The following is a 16,977-nucleotide window of genomic DNA, read 5'->3' as shown; positions in this document are numbered from 1 at the left end:
TAGTCTTGGATGTTCTGGCTATTGTATTAAGGCAAATAAAACAAATAAGGCATACAGATTGGAAAAGGAAAAATAAAATTGCCCTCATTTGCAGATGGCATGAATGGCTATGTAGAAAATCCCAATAAACTTACCAAAAAACAAAAACAAAAGTAAACAATCAACAACTACAAAATCTTTCCTGTGACTAAGGAGTTCAGTTAGGATACAAGATCAACACACACAAAAAAATCGCATTTCTTTTTTTAAAATTTAATTTAATTTTACTTTAAGTTCCAGGATGCATGTGCAGAACAAGCAGGTTTGTTACATGTGCCATGATGGTTTGCTGCACCTATCAACCCATTATCTAGGTTTGAAGCCCCACAAGCATTAGATATTTGTCCTCATTCTCTCCCTCCCCTTGCCCCCCACCTCCCAGCAGGCCCTGGTGTGTGTTGTTCCCCTCCCCGTGTCCATATGTTCTCACTGTTCAACTCCCATTTATGAGTGAGAATCTGCAGTGTTTGGTTTTCTGCTCCTGTGTTAGTTTGCTGAGGATTTGGCTTTGAGCTTCATCCATGTCCCTGCAAAGGACATGATCTCACTCTTTTTTATGGCTGCATAGTATTCCATGGTGTATATGTACCACATTTTATTTATCCAGTCTATCATTGATGGGCATCTGTGTTGGTTCCATGTCTTTTCTATTGCAAATAGTGCTGCAATAAACATACATGTGCATGTGAACCAATTGCATTTCTAAGAAGAAACAAACATATGGAACAAGAAGAACCAAATACATGGAAACCCAAATCAAAATCCAATGCCATTTGCACCACAGAAATTGAAATATTTAGGTATATTCTTAACAAAATATACAATCCATATGCTGAAAAATCAGAAATGCTGATAAAAGAAATCAAAGAAGACCTAAATAAATGTAAAAACATATCATGTGCATACACTGGAAGACTCAGTATAACAAAGCACTCAATTCTCCCCAAACTGATATATAGATTTAACACAATTTCTGTGAAAATCTCAAAGAGGTTTTTTGTAGGCATAGACAAGCTTATTCTAAAATTTATATAAAGAGGTGCAGACACTAAAATAGCTAAAACAATCTTGAAATGAAATAGTAAAGCTAAAGGAGTCTCTCTACTCTACTATAAAATGACAATGATAAAGACCTGTACACAGATGTTCATAGCAGCTTTATTCATAGTAGACAGATAGTAAATAGAACCCACATGTCCTTCAATCGGTCAATAATTGAACAAATTATGCTACATACCTACTATAAATCACATTTAGCAATAAAAATAAACAAACTTGATACATACAGCAACTTGAATTAATTTCAAGGACATGCTGAGTGAAAAACCTAATTCCAAATGTTTATATCATGTATGGTTTCATTCATATAATTTTGAAATTATAGATATGAAGAACAGATTAGAGGTTTCCAGGGGTTAGGTCCCAAGGTGGGAAGAATGGAAAGGAAGTAGGAAGGAAGTAGATATGGCTATAAAAGGCAATGTGAAATATCCTAATTGGGATAGAACTATTCTGTATATTGTCTAAGGTGGTATACACAAGCTACCTGTAATAAAATTGTATAGAATTAAATGTACACACACAGACACAAAAATGTACAAGTAAACCTGGGGAGATTTAAATAAGATAAGTGGATTGTATCAATGCCAATGTCATACTTGAGATATTGTACTATAGTATTGCAAGATGTTCGCATTGGGAGAAACTCAGTAAAGTGTACTTGGAATCTGTATTAATTCCACAACCACATGTGAATTACAATTATCTCAACAAAAACTTACATTAAAAAATCCTGCAAATCTTTTTTTCAAGAATAACACCTTACTCTGTCATCTTTAGCATCATAATAGCTTATTTGTTGACTGCTAATTGGGCTTGCATGAGGCCTCAGACAAAGTCCCCTGGCTCAAGCTAAGCTGAAACTGGTATGCTTTTTGATGTTTCTGATCTTCAGAGTCACTGATCACACTAGGACATTCCGACATTTTCCAGAGGAGTTATCTGGTCTTCTGTGAGCTCCCTGGCACTATCAATGTGCAAGCAGATTGCTTGACCACTTCATGAGTGAGGTAGACAAGACTGGGGAGGGAACTAAATAGATACCAGATTGAAAGAAATAGTTGAAGGAGCTGGGGCTGTTTTCCCTGAAACAAGGTGACATGGAGGATATAATATCTGGGTTCAGATCCCTAGAGGGCTGTTTTGGGGCAGAAAAAGTGAGAGCTGAGTTTTTGACAAAGTTCCCAGTGCTGGACACATTAAAGTAATGGTGATGCTTTAGGGTGAGGAGAGTGGGAGGTTGTGGGCATTTTCTTCAGGCTGAGCCTGGTGGGTCAGTGGACTGGGAAGGTCTTTATAAATGACCAAGGCCTTCTTAAGCTTTAGAAAAGCTGAGTGAGAACACATTCTGTTATGGAGGCTTCTCCTTCCTCCCTTCCTCCTCACTCGGAGCAGTGGGGGAAGGGGAGGGGCAACGAGTTGGAGGATATGCAGAGAGGCTCAGTTCAGAAGAGAAAAAAGAAGAGATTCCTCAGGGATATAGAACTAGAAATACCATTTGACCCAGCAATCCCATTACTGGGTATATACCCAAAGGATTATAAATCATGCAGCTGTAAAGACACATGCACATGTATGTTTATTGTGGCACTGTTCACAATAGCAAAGACTTGGAACCAAGCCAAATGTCCAACAATGATAGACTGGATTAAGAAAATGTGGCACATATACACCATGGAATACTATGCAGCCATAAAAAATGATGAGTTCATGTCCTTTGTAGGGACATGGATGAAGCTGGAAACCATCATTCTCAGCAAACTATCGCAAGGACAAAAAACCAAACACTGCATGTTCTCACTCATAGGTGGGAATTGAACAATGAGAACACATGGACACAGGAAGGGGAACATCACACACCGGGGCCTGTTGTGGGGTGGGGGGAGGTGGGAGGGATAGCATTTGGAGATATACCTAATGTTAAATGACGAGTTACTGGGTGCAGCATACCAACATGGCACATGTATACATATGTAACTAACCTGCACGTTGTGCACATGTACCCTAAAACTTAAAGTATAATTTAAAAAAAAAAAGAAGAGAAAAAAAAAAGTGTGCTAGGCTGAGGCTGGACCTTCTCAGTGCCCCCTGGTGGAGGTGTGGGAACAACCGTAGCTCAGGGGCCTCACCCTGGCTCCCATTTGAGTGGCAGGGAGGGATATAGGAGGATAGGCTGGGAGCAGGAACCCTAGCCTCGCCAGGCACCTGTCTATCTGTCAGTCAGTCCTTCCAGGACTTCCCCATGGGAGAGCCCCTCCTCTTACTGAAATCGCTCCCAGAATGGCACTGGTAAGATAACACGGCCTGGGAAGAGGGGGTGGAGGGTAGCCTAAAATTAGCCCCTTGGACCAAGACTAGGGGCTGACTCCTAGTCTTTCAACGGCATTGTTAACAGTGGGAACCGAGAGCCCCAGCTGCTCCAGGTTGGAGCCATAGGGGCTCCCTAAGTAGGGGACACCAGGGCCCCAATGTTTCACAGAGGGGTGGGGGCCAGCGACCCCGGGCAGCATGGCCTCAGGCTGAAGCCCGGTGAGTACCTGGAGCCTAGGACCGGTTTGAGAAGAGTGACCACTGTGGGCCCACAGACCTGTGATCACCCACTACCCGTTGTAGGCTGTTTCCGCTGGGTCTGGGACGTGGTGGGAGTTGGGGGAGGCGCTTGGAAGGTCGTTAGGGCAACCCACCAGGAGGAGGGAGGAGGGATATAATGCCAGCTCCCTGCCTTGTGTGTCCCAAGAGGATATGTCTGCCTAGGACCTCGGGTCTAAACAGACCTGCTTCTTGAGAGCAATTGTGATTATACACTACAGGAAGTGTGGAGATTTGTCTTTGTGTCCCTGTGTGGTGTTGGCTAGTCTGTGTGTATGGGTGCCTTAGAGTGGGTTTAAGGGCATAAGGGCAGAACTCGTAAGGGTGGGAGAAGGAAGATGAGGCTTAAAAACGTTCTGCTAATGCCTGAAGGAATGCTCTAGGATGCACGGAAACCAACCACTTTCCTGTAGGAGTACTTAACCTGGATTCACAGACACCAAGAGGGCCTTAGATAGAATTCAAAGGGTCCAGAAACTTGGATGAGTAGACAATTACCTTTTTTCCCCCTAACCTCTAACTAAAATTTACTATTTCCTTCAAGGATGAATGCTGGTATCAAATGGCAGTAGCATAACCAGTTCATGTAATTTGGTTACCAGAAGAAACCACAGATATTTCATATCGTATTACAGTTGTGGCAGAGATCTTGAAATGTCATTTATTGCCACTTAGAAATTATTACTAGACCTTTTTATTTAATGTGTTACTAAAGAACATCTCTTACTATATCATGCATTTAAAAATATTTTGACAGTCACATTTTAATATAATTGGTTTCCTTTAATTTTATGTGTTTTATGTAGCAAAAACCATTCTGAAAGGTGTTTACAGACTTCGCTAGTTTGTCACAGGAACCAATATCACAAAAAAAAAAGGTTTAAAACTCCTACATCTTTAGGATCACGAAGGAGCTACATGCACATAACAGGCACATAGTAACTCTTCGATTAATAAACTACAGCAAAGTGAGGTTAGACAACAGGCTAGCTGGATTTCCTTGTCCTTATCTAATGGAGGCACGATTCACTCCAGTGCCACAGCCAGCTGGAGAGCATGGCTTGGTCTCCCTCTGGAGGCTCATTATATGAGCTCTGCTGTGGGCTCTTGGTATGACCTTAGCAAGAACTTCAGCATTTCCCTCTGCTACTCCCTGCCAATTATCTCCCCAGACCCCAGTCGCCAAAATAAAATATTAAGGAGGGAATTCCTACCAGTGATCAGAATAAATTATTTGTAAAGGAACCTTCCATTACCGAAGACCCCGGAATTCAGCATGACACTCAAAAGCTGAAGATCCTGGGAGCTGCAATGTGACTCTGCTGAAGTCAAGGGAGGGGGGTATGTGTTTGTGTTTCATCTTGTAATAGAAAGAACAGGAGGAGGAGTAGAGAAACCTGGATTCTATTTCTGACTCTGCTTTTGCCTTGATGTAAGGTGTATGGAAAACCCCTTACCCTCTCTGGACTCAGTTTCCTCCATCCAAAAAATGGGGATAATATTACCTATCTTGTTACATGAAATTGCTTTGAAAAGCACAGGATTATAAGTGTGTTCTGAGTTCTTGTTAATGAGACAACTAGCAATAACAACCATGTGACCTTACCAAAGTCCCTGCTCTGCTCTGAACCTTGGTTTCCCCATCTCTAAATTGAAAAAATTAAATTAAATGATCTACAAGGTCCCTTGCAGCTCTGAGGTTCTAGAACATTAAGTAGGGAGCAATAGCCTTAGAAAATGGAGACATAAGTAATAATCATCATCATAGTAAAAATAGTTACTGAGAACTACTTTCAGGCACTATTCTAAGCACTTACTCTGTACTAACTCATTTAATCCTAACAACCCTCCAAGGCAGATACTATTGCTATTTTGTCTTTACAGATGAAGAAATGGGCACAGAGAGATTAAGTGACCTGCCCCAGGTCACACAACTACTAAATGCTAGAGCTGGGGTAGAAGCAGAACTCGCATGTTTTGCCACTACCACATATGGCCTCTTTATCTGCACTAGGGCAAACAAAGACCCATATAGAAGTTACAATACAGTGTGATGACTGCTATAACACAGACTCTGCAGGAATTAACTTGGCAGAAGGAGTTGCATGTGGCAGAAAGAAACATGGTGTATATGGAGAGCCATCACTTTTTGTCTCTTGTCACTGGATCTCAGGATATAAGTCAAGGAGTAGTAGGAAGTGAGGCTGGAGAGATTGGCCAAGATTTGTTCATGAAGGACCTCTGAGCTGAGCTAAAGTATTTGGGCTGTAGCTGGAAAGAAAGGGGAGCCATTAAGGTATTTAAAACAGAGGATTGGTAGAGATCAGATATGTATTTTTAAATTACCACTTTAGCAACAATGTGGAGAAAATATTGAAAAGAGAAACTACCTATGAGACCACTATAACTGCTGAGGCAAAAGGCAATGGGGGCCTAGATGAAGCATAGTCAATAAGAATGGTCCCTGAAGAGCACAGATGGTCTGGAGAGGTCTTTAGTAGGTAAAATCCACAGGACTTGATGGGATTTTATGAGAGTGGGATAAAGAGGCAAGAGCATTGGCAGGAGTCTTGGTTTTTGGTTTGGTTGACGAGGTAGATGGTGAGGAAGTGATATATGGATCAAGTTTAGTCATGGTGGTAGTGGTGGTGATGTGATACTGCTGTCTTTGAAGTGCTTGAAGAAACTCAGTGGATACATGCCTGGAGCTAAAGAGAGAGCTGGGGGCTCGGATAGAGACGCTTAAAATAATCAGAATAAAGGTGAGAGCGACTGGAGAGAAGAGGATGGAGAAGAGAACACAAATATTTCAGGGGAAGGGAGAAAAATAAGGAGAGTGTGCTGGCAAGGAAGTTGATGGAGGAGTTTGTAGGGAGGAGTGGTCTGTAGGGATAGGTATTCCAGAAAAGTCAGGGAAGAAAAGATCTTCAAGACATCCACTGGATTTAACCACAAAGATGACCTTTTGAAGAGCTTTCTTGGTGTATGTTTGAGTGTGGGTGAAGCCAGACTGCAGAGAATGGATAAGTGAATGGAAGGTGGTGAAGTACATAGTAGAAAACTATTTGGATATGTTTGGTGTAAAGAAGGGAGAGACGAAGAGAAAGATAGCTAGAGTGGGACAAAGGACCATAGAAGTTTATTCTCCTAAGTTTTGTCTCCTAAGATGGAGGCTAAAGGTGCAGAGTATGTAGTAGCTCTCTTACCCCTAACAACCTCATGAGAAAGTGACTTCCATTTCTGTCTTATAGATGAGGAAACTGAGTCCCAAAGAAGGGAAGAGACTTACCCAAGGTTACTCAGCAAAGAACTGAGAGTGCTGAGCTGCAAACCTGGGTCTGCTGGATTTCCAAAATCCTGTCCTTCCCATTGCACCCCAAGAATGAATAAATAATAACACCATATATGGAGCTGATGCTGGTGGGTGGGGAGGGGCCTAAAGTTTAGGGTGACCCTACCCACCCACCTCATAATTTTCTTTCTATGAGGTAGGTACCTGAGGTCCCAGACTAACAAAGAGGGGTGAATAAAAGACAGTGAATAAAAGAAGGTATGAGGTCCTGAGACCTCAGCTGCAGGGTATGGGAGAGTAGGGGAACTTAAGCTCTGAGAAACCTGCCAGCTCGCCCTGATGACATTACAAACTGAGGTGGGCGACCTTGACACTGAAGCACTGGTAAGGTCAGAGGTTAGGTTGAGTCAGACATTGAGCCATGAGTGGTTTTGTAGGGTGAGGATTATGGGAAGAGAAGAGTTGAAGGTTGAGTCAAAGGCTCTAGCCTGGGTCAGACAGAGGATGGAAAAAGGCTTAAGCCAGAGGAATGGGGAGGCAGTGTTGGCAATCAAAGGGACTCCTGGATTAAATTGGTCATGGGGGAGAATCTAGTTGTAATCAGAGAGGAAACTTGCCCTGGGAGCCTCGACTGTTTCCTGCCATCTGTCTTCATTTTACTTGGAATATGTTCTTTGTAATGCCACCTCTTCATTTAATCAGTAAATATCATTCAATACCAGTTTCCTGAATACTTCTGTTCCTGAAATGTGGGGACTTCATCTGAGGGAAGGTTACAGAAGACTCAGATGAGGGAGCTTTAGTCATATATGAGGGGCTGTGAAGAGTTAAACTATCTGAAAATGGAGTTAAGGGCTTGCCCCAAAAGATTGATGTCAGAAAGCTCAGGGATGGCAACTTGACACCACAAAGTATGGTTCTATTGGCTTAGCCAGTGCCCGGCCAGAGCCACCTTACTAATCCACACATTCTGAACTGAGGAAAATGCATCTACCAGATTTCCAGCCATGATATAGCCCTACTAGGGGTAGAGGAATACAAGATGAATACAGGGTCCTTGCCCTGGAGTTTATACACTAATGGAACATAGATAAGCGGAAATGTGGTGTGAAAGTTCATAGCTGAAGTTTAGTTGTGATCCTTCAGAATCCCTGAGCAGGAAGAGGAGATTAGAGAAGGCTTCCTAGAAGTAGGAGTTTGAGGGGTAGGCAGAAGAGTGTATGCAAAGGCATCAAACTGTAAAATGTCCTGACCTGTTTTGGCAGTGTCTTTGGGGCCTGAAATAAGACAGTGGGATTGGGAGTGAGAAGTAGGAGACCCATGAATGAGTAGCCTGATGGTGAAATGGAGGGAGATTTCAAGGAGGGTGCGTGGTCAGGCTTTTGATGGGTACCCTCATTCTCTCCCACTTGTTTGTCACCCACAGATCTGGCATTTCCTTGTGCTCATAATGAGAATAGTTCTCCAATTAGCCAAGATGAACCTCATGGACATCACCAAGATCTTCTCCCTCCTGCAGCCCGACAAGGAGGAGGAGGACACTGACACAGAGGAGAAGCAGGCTCTCAATCAAGCAGTGTATGACAACGACTCCTATACTTTGGACCAGCTTTTGCGCCAGGAGCGTTACAAACGCTTCATCAACAGCAGGAGTGGCTGGGGCGTTCCTGGGACACCCTTGCGCTTGGCTGCTTCTTATGGCCACTTGAGCTGTTTGCAAGTCCTCTTAGCCCATGGTGCTGATGTTGACAGCTTGGATGTCAAGGCACAGACGCCACTTTTCACTGCTGTCAGTCATGGCCATCTGGACTGTGTACGTGTGCTTTTGGAAGCTGGTGCCTGTCCTGGTGGTAGCATCTACAACAACTGTTCTCCCGTGCTCACAGCTGCCCGTGATGGTGCTGTTGCTATCCTGCAGGAGCTCCTAGGCCATGGTGCAGAGGCCAACGTCAAAGCTAAACTACCAGTCTGGGCATCAAACATAGCTTCATGTTCTGGCCCCCTCTATTTGGCCGCAGTCTACGGGCACCTGGACTGTTTCCGCCTGCTTTTGCTCCACGGGGCAGACCCTGACTACAACTGCACTGACCAGGGCCTATTGGCTCGTGTCCCAAGACCCCGCACCCTCCTTGAAATCTGCCTCCATCATAATTGTGAGCCAGAGTACATCCAGCTGTTAATCGATTTTGGTGCTAATATCTACCTTCCATCTCTCTCCCTTGACCTGACCTCACAAGATGATAAAGGCATTGCATTGCTGCTACAGGCCCGAGGTGAGTGGTGAACAGGCCAGCCTCATAGGCCACCTGGCTTGGAGGTCCCAGGGCCCTAAATCACGTATAAGCCAATCCTCTGAGGTTCACTGGAGAAAACTCCATCTTCCTCCCTCTCCTGGGGCCCCAGTAGAGAAGAGGTTATGTATTCCATGTTAGAGAAAGGTCACTAAGATAAGGTTGGGTGGGGGTGGGGAGCATTAGCCCAATTTCTGGTTCTGGCTCTGCCAATGACTGTTTTATTTCTTGGAAAGGATAGAGCATTAGGGCTGTAGTAGCCAGGGGAGAGTGGATGTAGGCTTGTGTGGGAGAATTTTGCTGATAATTGCTCCTCATGACCTGTTTCTTCTTGCTGTAGCCACTCCACGGTCACTTCTATCACAGGCCCGTTTAGTCGTCCGCAGAGCCTTGTGCCAGGCTGGCCAGCGACAAGCCATCAACCAGCTGGATATTCCTCCCATGTTGATTAGCTATCTAAAACACCAACTTTAATCTTGCAGTCTCCCCAGGAACTTATGATGCCTCCGAAAACCACCTGGGGACTCAGGTAGCTGGAGGGCATTACAGCCTCATCCACTTACCTGGAGCTGCTCTCCTGTATTATCCTCCACAATAAAATTCTCCAGAAAATAAGTCCCAGTGTCTGCTGTGTCTGGTGTGTGTGGGCATGGATGGGGGCATGGGCGTTATTGAGGGAAGGGGTATGATTGGCCATGGAGAAGGATAGCAAATGGTCTGGTATCTGACAGGCACAGGAGTCTGTAAGACCAAAAGAGGAAACTAACCCAATGGCCTATACCTCCCCACCAAGATCCTTTAGAGAGTTTTGGGAGCTGTGTTGCCCTGGAAGCAAGGTCCTGAATAATATAAGTTGGTAGAAGGGTAGCATCAGCTTGCCCAGCCCTGTGCCTCCCTTCAATTCTCTGGCTGCTACAAGACACCTTTTCATTGGCTGTCCCCCAGTCCCATATTACTTTGAGTCAAGTGACTGAGGAGCCTCCCATTCACTCACCTTGAATCATAGGCTGCATTTCCGCTAGTCCAGTTTATATTCAAGATCTACCTGGGTAAACAAACTATCAAATATTTTTGACAGAATATCTAATGTGAAAAATAAATTGGTTACATAGGTGATAGGCTGAGAATCCAAGTAAGACAAGCAGATAACTTAGAGATTAGCAAATGCAGGAAGCCAACATAACTTCTAGGCTTCAGGGGTAAGGGAGGAGGGAGAGGGGTCATCTGATTGAAAGTGAAATCGCAGGCCTGCCCTCAAGGGCTAAAGCCACAGATGAGAAATGCGCCTGAGCTAGAGGATGGGAAGAGGTAGCCTCTTCTTTCCCTCATTCCTGCCCTTCAATCTGCCTCTGAAGTCTCTCTCATTGAGGAAACCAGAAGTCAATTTATATTAGAACCTGAGAAACACAGCTTACAGGGGTCAACCCCCTTGCAATCAGAGTGAGGGTGAGGTGGTGAAGAATGGAGGGACCATGGAAGGAGGTAGTATGACCTAAACCAGGAGCTGGAATCACACAGCAGAATTGGAAGTATGCTGATAGCAGGAACCACAGAGGAGACACAGCAGGGGCACCACTCAAGGCAGAGAAGGCAGAGGCTAAGTACCCTGGCTTCTCCATTTTCCCTGCCTTCCCACCAGTGTCTTCTATTGGTTAAACCCAGCCAGAAGGTAGTTGACTTGGAAGCCTGGGAAATGCAGCCTGTAGGGGTCAGACCCCCTATAATGTGGAGAACTGGGGAAGGAGGCAAACAGACCCTGGACCAGCACAGATATCCACTTAAATGCAGGGAAATTCATTTTACTAAATTTTAATCCCTCCACAGGACCTTCTTGTATTTCTTCTGTACAACTGTGGGTGAGGACATGGATGAGCAGTGAAAGGGACACAAGATTAAGGGGTAGAGGAGGAGAGCCCAGATAATCTGTCCCCAGGAAGCACTTTACATATTTAGAGCCCTTCCTGGGAGCTGCTTTGATGGTCTCCTACATCATGCTCCCCTATCACTGGGAAAGGGAGGCAGAGCACGGAGTCTTAATCTGATTTGCCCCTCACCTCTCTCACCTCCCCCACTCTCCCTAGCTACTTCTGCCTGGAGACTTTAGGAAGGAAGGTGAGAAAATTGGACATCTATTTCCATGCTCCCGCCCCACCTAGCTTTCAGATTTTCATTCTTAGGCACTTTAGGAAACAGTGAAACTGTTTTTCTCCAAGGAACATAAGAACTAAAGAACTGAGGGCTTCAGGGTAGGCATCTTCAGCTCTCTTCTGTCTTTCTTTCAATCTGGGATCCTAGGTGGTAGTTTATGCAAAACCCCACCCCTAGCCCTGCCTGCTATTCCCTTAGGGCCCTTGGGGACTAAGTCAACCTCAGCAGCCCTATCTGCTATAGATCCCCAGGAAAGTACACCCTTCGAATGGGGCCTGGCCAAGGTGGCCTCCTCCATGGCATCTGGGACACAGACTCTGGTTGACCCAAGAAGGCACATGGACACTCTGGGCATTTCAAAGTACATGTGCTTGAGGAGGTTATAGGAATGTACAAAATTCTAGGTAAAGAGGAAGGGCCAAAACTCTTAGCTTCAATTTCCCAAATGAGGGAATTGAGAACCCAACTAAGGTAAGTGCCCATGTTATTATTTATGGTCCAGCTCTTCAAAGTACTTCTAGCTGTTCTTTCTCTGGTTGCCTGTGCTGTTAGTGAGAAGAGACAACTTTAAGTCCTGGTGCCTTCATTTTTTCCCCTCCCCAGGCCTCATCATTCCCATCCAGAAAATGGGCCAGGAGTTGGAATGAATCACCTCAAATTCTGATGATGACTTTTCCAAGGCAATTTTGCCTAGGAAGTATGAGAAGAAAGCAGAGATGCTATTACTGCACCTAGAGTGAAATCTTCCTCTTGGCCTTTAGTGTCTTGTTGGCACTGACTCCAGGTGAAAGCTCAGTTTCCTCAATCCCCCTTACCCCCAGCACAGTCACTAGCTTTCAGAAGGCCAAATCTTAACTACTTCAGGTAAGCTAGGCCCCTTATCTCCCTTTTATCTCTCCTGACCTCCCTTTCCTTTCTGCCTTTCTTCCTTCCTCTCTCCCTCCTTTCTTCTCTCCTGCTATCATGTTAATGTTGTACTTCCCAAATTCATATGTTGGAACCTAATCTCCAGTGTGACAGTATTAGGTGGTGAGGCCTTTGGGAAGTGATTAAATCATGAAGGCTCCAGTTTCATGAATGTGATTAGTGACCTTATAAAAGAGGCCCCAAAGACATCCCTCACCCCTTTCACCATGTGAGGACACAGCAAGAAGATGCTGTTAATAAACTAGAAAGTGGGCCCTCACTGGACACCAAATCTGCTGGCACCTTGATCTTGGACTTTCCAGCCCCCCAAACTGAGAGAAATAAATTTCTGTTGTTTCTAAATTGCCCAGTCTAAGGTATTTTGTTATAGTAGTGCAAGCAGACTAAGAAACCTCCCTTTCTTCCTTCCTGACATTGCCATTATCCTGGATCTTGGCTCTGCTTTGTACATGCCACTATCAGTCTGCACTCTCTCCTGCAATGGGAAAATTATTTTGCTTTATTCAAAAAGATGGCCCCCAAGGACTACATCCAAAGTGTAAAATGGCCCATGGGACTCCAGAAACCAGAGAGATCCCCATTCAGCTGCTAACTTGACAGCCTGATGGAGAAGGTGGTATTTGATCTTTGCTTTGAAAGGTGGAAAGAATTTTAATCAGCAGAGAGGAAGCAAAAGGTATTAGTGGAGGGAACTCTATGAGCAAAAGCATAGAAGTGGGAAAATGCAGGGCAGCTTGGTTTCAGTTCAGTGAATTTGAACAGGAGCTAGGTTGCAGACTAAACCGAAGACAGCCATGAATACCTTGGTTTTTTAGACTTGAAGGTTTCAGTTCTTAGAATGGGACACTTACACTCACAGGAATGACTTCCTGAGCATATGGAGAACATGTTCCCTCATTTCCCAGGACATATCTGCTAGCATTAACTAAACCACTGTCGTGTGTGCACATATCAATTTACTTACAAGTTATTTGCACACCTATAATTTCATTTACTTCTTAGAACAATTCTGTGAGGTGAGCAGAACAGTTTTTGTACAGATGTTGCAACTAAAGCCCAGAGAAGGGAGGGGACTTGACACAGTGAGGCAGTGGCAGAGCCAGGACTGAACCCACAAGACTCCTGATGCCCAAGCCAGTGTCATTTCCCAAGATGCTGCTTTGCTTCATGTGTGAATGTTAGCACTGAGGCAGGGGTGGTGCATGGAGGTTGCAAGCTCTGACTTCATTTTCCAGGCCTGGGTCCCCACCCTCCCGCCGATAGAACTTAGCACTAAGGAGTGATGTAGCAAGGTAGGAAAAGGTGGCAGCTCCAGTGACTGGGGATAAGCTAAAGGGGCTGGGCTAAGCCCACAGTGAGGGGCTGGGCATATGGGAGGATCAGAGGCCTCCCTCTCCCTGCCTAGGGATCAGAGGGGCCCCGATTCTACTTTGCTGGTTATTTCCAAACTCTAATGGGGTTTCATTGTTCCCTCAGCCTTGAGGAAACCCTGCTCCTAAACAGTCAAGCCAATGACCATCTGTTTCATCCTGGTATCTTCTGAGCTCTATCCACCTACAGGCACAGAAGACATTAACTTCCAGCTACTAGCCTACTTGCTAGCTCCTACTTTGCCAGTCTCCAAGTAGGCTGCTTCTTCCCTGGAGAAAATCAGAGGCTAGGCTGGTGGCAGAATCTGGTCCAGTGATACCTCCAATGCTCTGGCTTGCAGTTCCTTCACCTTCTTGACTCTTGCACCACCCCTCACTCTCCATTTTAGTATCCTTGGCCTTACCTGGAAATGCAGGTTCCCCTTTTTAGTCAGAATTGCTTGCTTTCCCAGAAGTTACATTCCTGGAACTCTATGGTTTGATTCCACAGAATCTATTCAACAGATATTTATTGAGTACCTATTCTGTGCCAGGAACTGCATTTCAGGCACCACACAAGCCTAATTTATCTGCATTTCCCCTCTCCCGTCTTCCCTTCCCTCACTGTCCATCTTTGACTCTGTCTTCAGTCACTTCAGTCTCCACACTAACTTTGGATCAAGCCGTTGTCCTCTCCTAAGCCTGGTCTAAGGAACACTATAGAAGAAATAGAAATAACTAATCATCATAGAAATCTAAATAATCGAGAGAAGAATGATGGTCATCAGAGGCTGGGGGACTTTGGGGGAAAAGAAATGGGGGATTATTCATCAAAGGGTACAAAGTTTCAGATAAACAGGATGTGGTGGTTAATATCGGGTGTCAACTTGATTGGATTGAAGGATGCAAAGTATTGTTCCTGGGTGTGTCTGTGAGGTGGTTGCCAAAAGAGATTATTAAAATCTGAGTCGGTGGACTGGGAGAGGCAGACCCTGCCTCACACAGTCTGGGTGGGCACAATCTAACCAGCTGCCTGCTCGGCTAGAATAAAGCAGGCAGAAGAACGTGGAAGGAATAGACTGCCTGAGTCTTCCAGCCTTCACCATTCTCCTGTGCTGGATGCTTCCTGCCCTCGATCGTCAAACTCCAAGTTCTTCAGCTTTTGGACTCTTGGACTTACACCAGTGGTTTGCCAGCGGCTCTCAGGCCTTTGGCCACTGACTGAAGGCTGCAATGTTGGCTTCCCTACATTTGAGGTGTTGCGACTCAGACTGGTTTTCTTGCTCCTCAACTTGCACAAGGCCTACTGTGGGACTTCACCTTGTGATTGTGTGAGTCAATAATACTCCTTAATAAACTCCCTTTTATATATACATATATCCTATTAGTCCTGTCCCTCTAGAGAACCCTATTACAGATTTTGGTACCAGATGTGGGGTGGTTCTAGAGAAACAGAATATTAAGGATGGAGTTCTTTAGTTGGTTTTGGGGTTTCTGGGGTTGGCTGCTTAAAATGATTAGAACCCAAAATGCTAAGGACCCTACTTCTAATAGTATGGAGAACATTGATAGTCCTTGGTGTGAACTGTTTAGAGAGTTATGCAAAATAAACACATTTGATACTCCTGATTCACTGCTTGTGAGAGGCAAGGAGTTTAGTGACTATACATAATACCTTTGACCATATGTGGAGAACCAAGTAATATAATAATGTTGGTTGCTTCTAAGTTAACTGGACAAAATGATGAAAGAAAATGATGAACTCAGGGATTCTAACTCTCAGCTCCAGAAGTACATACTGATCCTCAAATCTTCTAAGATTGCCCTGAGTGAGAGTCTTATCTCCTGTAGAGAAACAGCTGAAATTGTGTAAAACCAGACACAAATTCTTGTCATGCGAGTGGTTGACCTGCAATGAAAGGTGCATGCGCAGCCTCACCAGGTGTCTATTGTTAAAGTGAGGACATTGATTAGAAAAGAGTGGGACCCTGCAATTTGGAATGAGGACATGTGGGAGGACCCTGATGAGGCTGCAGGCACTGAGCCCCTAAATTGTGATGATCCTTTTTTTGCCAGAGAAAACAGCCTCCTTACCCCCAGTGGTGGCAAGATCCCCTCCCTACCCGTGCTGCCATCAGCCTTCCCACCTTTGTCTGAGGAGATTAACCATGAACTGCCTGAGGCAACAGTAATGTCCTCCCTTGAGGCACTTGTCAGGCAAGACAATGCTGATTCTCCTCAGGACCCACCCGCAACACCGCTGTTTGCTTCTAGTCCTATAACTAGACTCAAGTCCCGGCGAGACCCTAGAGATGAGGTTTAGAGTGTGACACACAAGAAGGTGCACTACACACTCCAAAAGAACTGCTTGTGTTTTCTAATTTACATAAGCAGAAATCTGGAGACCAGGCATGGGAATGGATACTAAGGGTGTGGGATAATGGTGAAAGGAACATAAAGTTGGATCAGGCTGAATTTATTGATATGGGCCCACTAAGCAGGGATCCTGCATTTAATGATGCAGCTTGGGGAGTTAATAAATGTTCTAATAGTTTATTTGCTTGGTTAGCTGAAATATGGATCAAAAGATGGCCTACTGTGAGCAAGCTGGAAATGCCTGATCTCCCTTGGTTTACTATAGAGGAAGGGATCCAAAGGCTTAGGAGGATTGGAATGCTAGAGTGGATTAATCACTTTAGACCTACTCATCCCAGCTGGGAGGATCCAGAAGACATACCCTTCACCAGTAGTTTGTGAAACAGATTTGTGATGGGAACACCTGCATCCTTGAAGAGCTCTGTGATTGCTCTTCTCTGTATGCCAGATCTTACATTGGGAACCGCAGTAACTAAATTAGAAAAATTTAAATGCAATGGGAATAATTGGATCCTGAGGTGGAAGGGGTCAAGTGGCAGCACTCAACCGTCAAAGGCAAGATGGGTGTAGTTACCATAATGGAGAGCAAGGCAAAGCAGCCATCAGAATAGTCTGACTTGTGCAGAGCTCTGGCTTTGGCCAATTAAACACGGTGTTCCTGGAAGTGAAATTGATAGAAAGCCTACTGCATTCTGTCTTAATTTGTAGGAGCAGAAAACTTCGAGGTCAAGTGAACAAAAGACTAATTGGAGTTGTAAAAATATAGAATCACAGCCCCTCAATCAATTTCCAGACCTGAACCAGTTTACAGACCGAGAACCCCTTGAATGAAGGGGAAGCCGAATCCCCTTGAGGAAAGACCCAACTACAATACCAACAATTTATGCTGTTAATCTTTCTCCCATCC

General features: G+C 44.6%; 1 protein-coding gene across 2 annotated transcripts in view; it reads left to right on the top strand.

The window, feature by feature from the left end:
• The window catches only part of LOC101130652 (myotubularin-related protein 8), a 165,250-nt gene extending 155,396 nt beyond the window's left edge, over positions 1 to 9,854 (top strand). The window contains exons 1-3 of one of the 2 annotated variants that reach the window (XM_063702962.1): positions 7,280 to 7,336; positions 8,406 to 9,252; positions 9,611 to 9,854. In XM_063702962.1, the coding sequence (XP_063559032.1) occupies positions 7,319 to 7,336; positions 8,406 to 9,252; positions 9,611 to 9,744 (999 nt within the window). In that variant the 5' untranslated portion in view covers positions 7,280 to 7,318 and the 3' untranslated portion in view covers positions 9,745 to 9,854. Of the gene's footprint in view, positions 1 to 7,279; positions 7,337 to 8,405; positions 9,253 to 9,610 lie in introns of those variants that run through there. The other variant, XM_063702961.1, reaches the window with a different exon arrangement.
• Positions 9,855 to 16,977: the final 7,123 nt, after the last annotated feature.

The sequence above is a fragment of the Gorilla gorilla genome, chromosome X (assembly GCF_029281585.2).
Source record: "Gorilla gorilla gorilla isolate KB3781 chromosome X, NHGRI_mGorGor1-v2.1_pri, whole genome shotgun sequence".
NCBI classification, from domain to species: Eukaryota; Metazoa; Chordata; class Mammalia; order Primates; family Hominidae; genus Gorilla; species Gorilla gorilla.
Note: the sequence above shows the minus strand (reverse complement) of the source record. Positions and strands in the feature narration are given on the sequence as shown.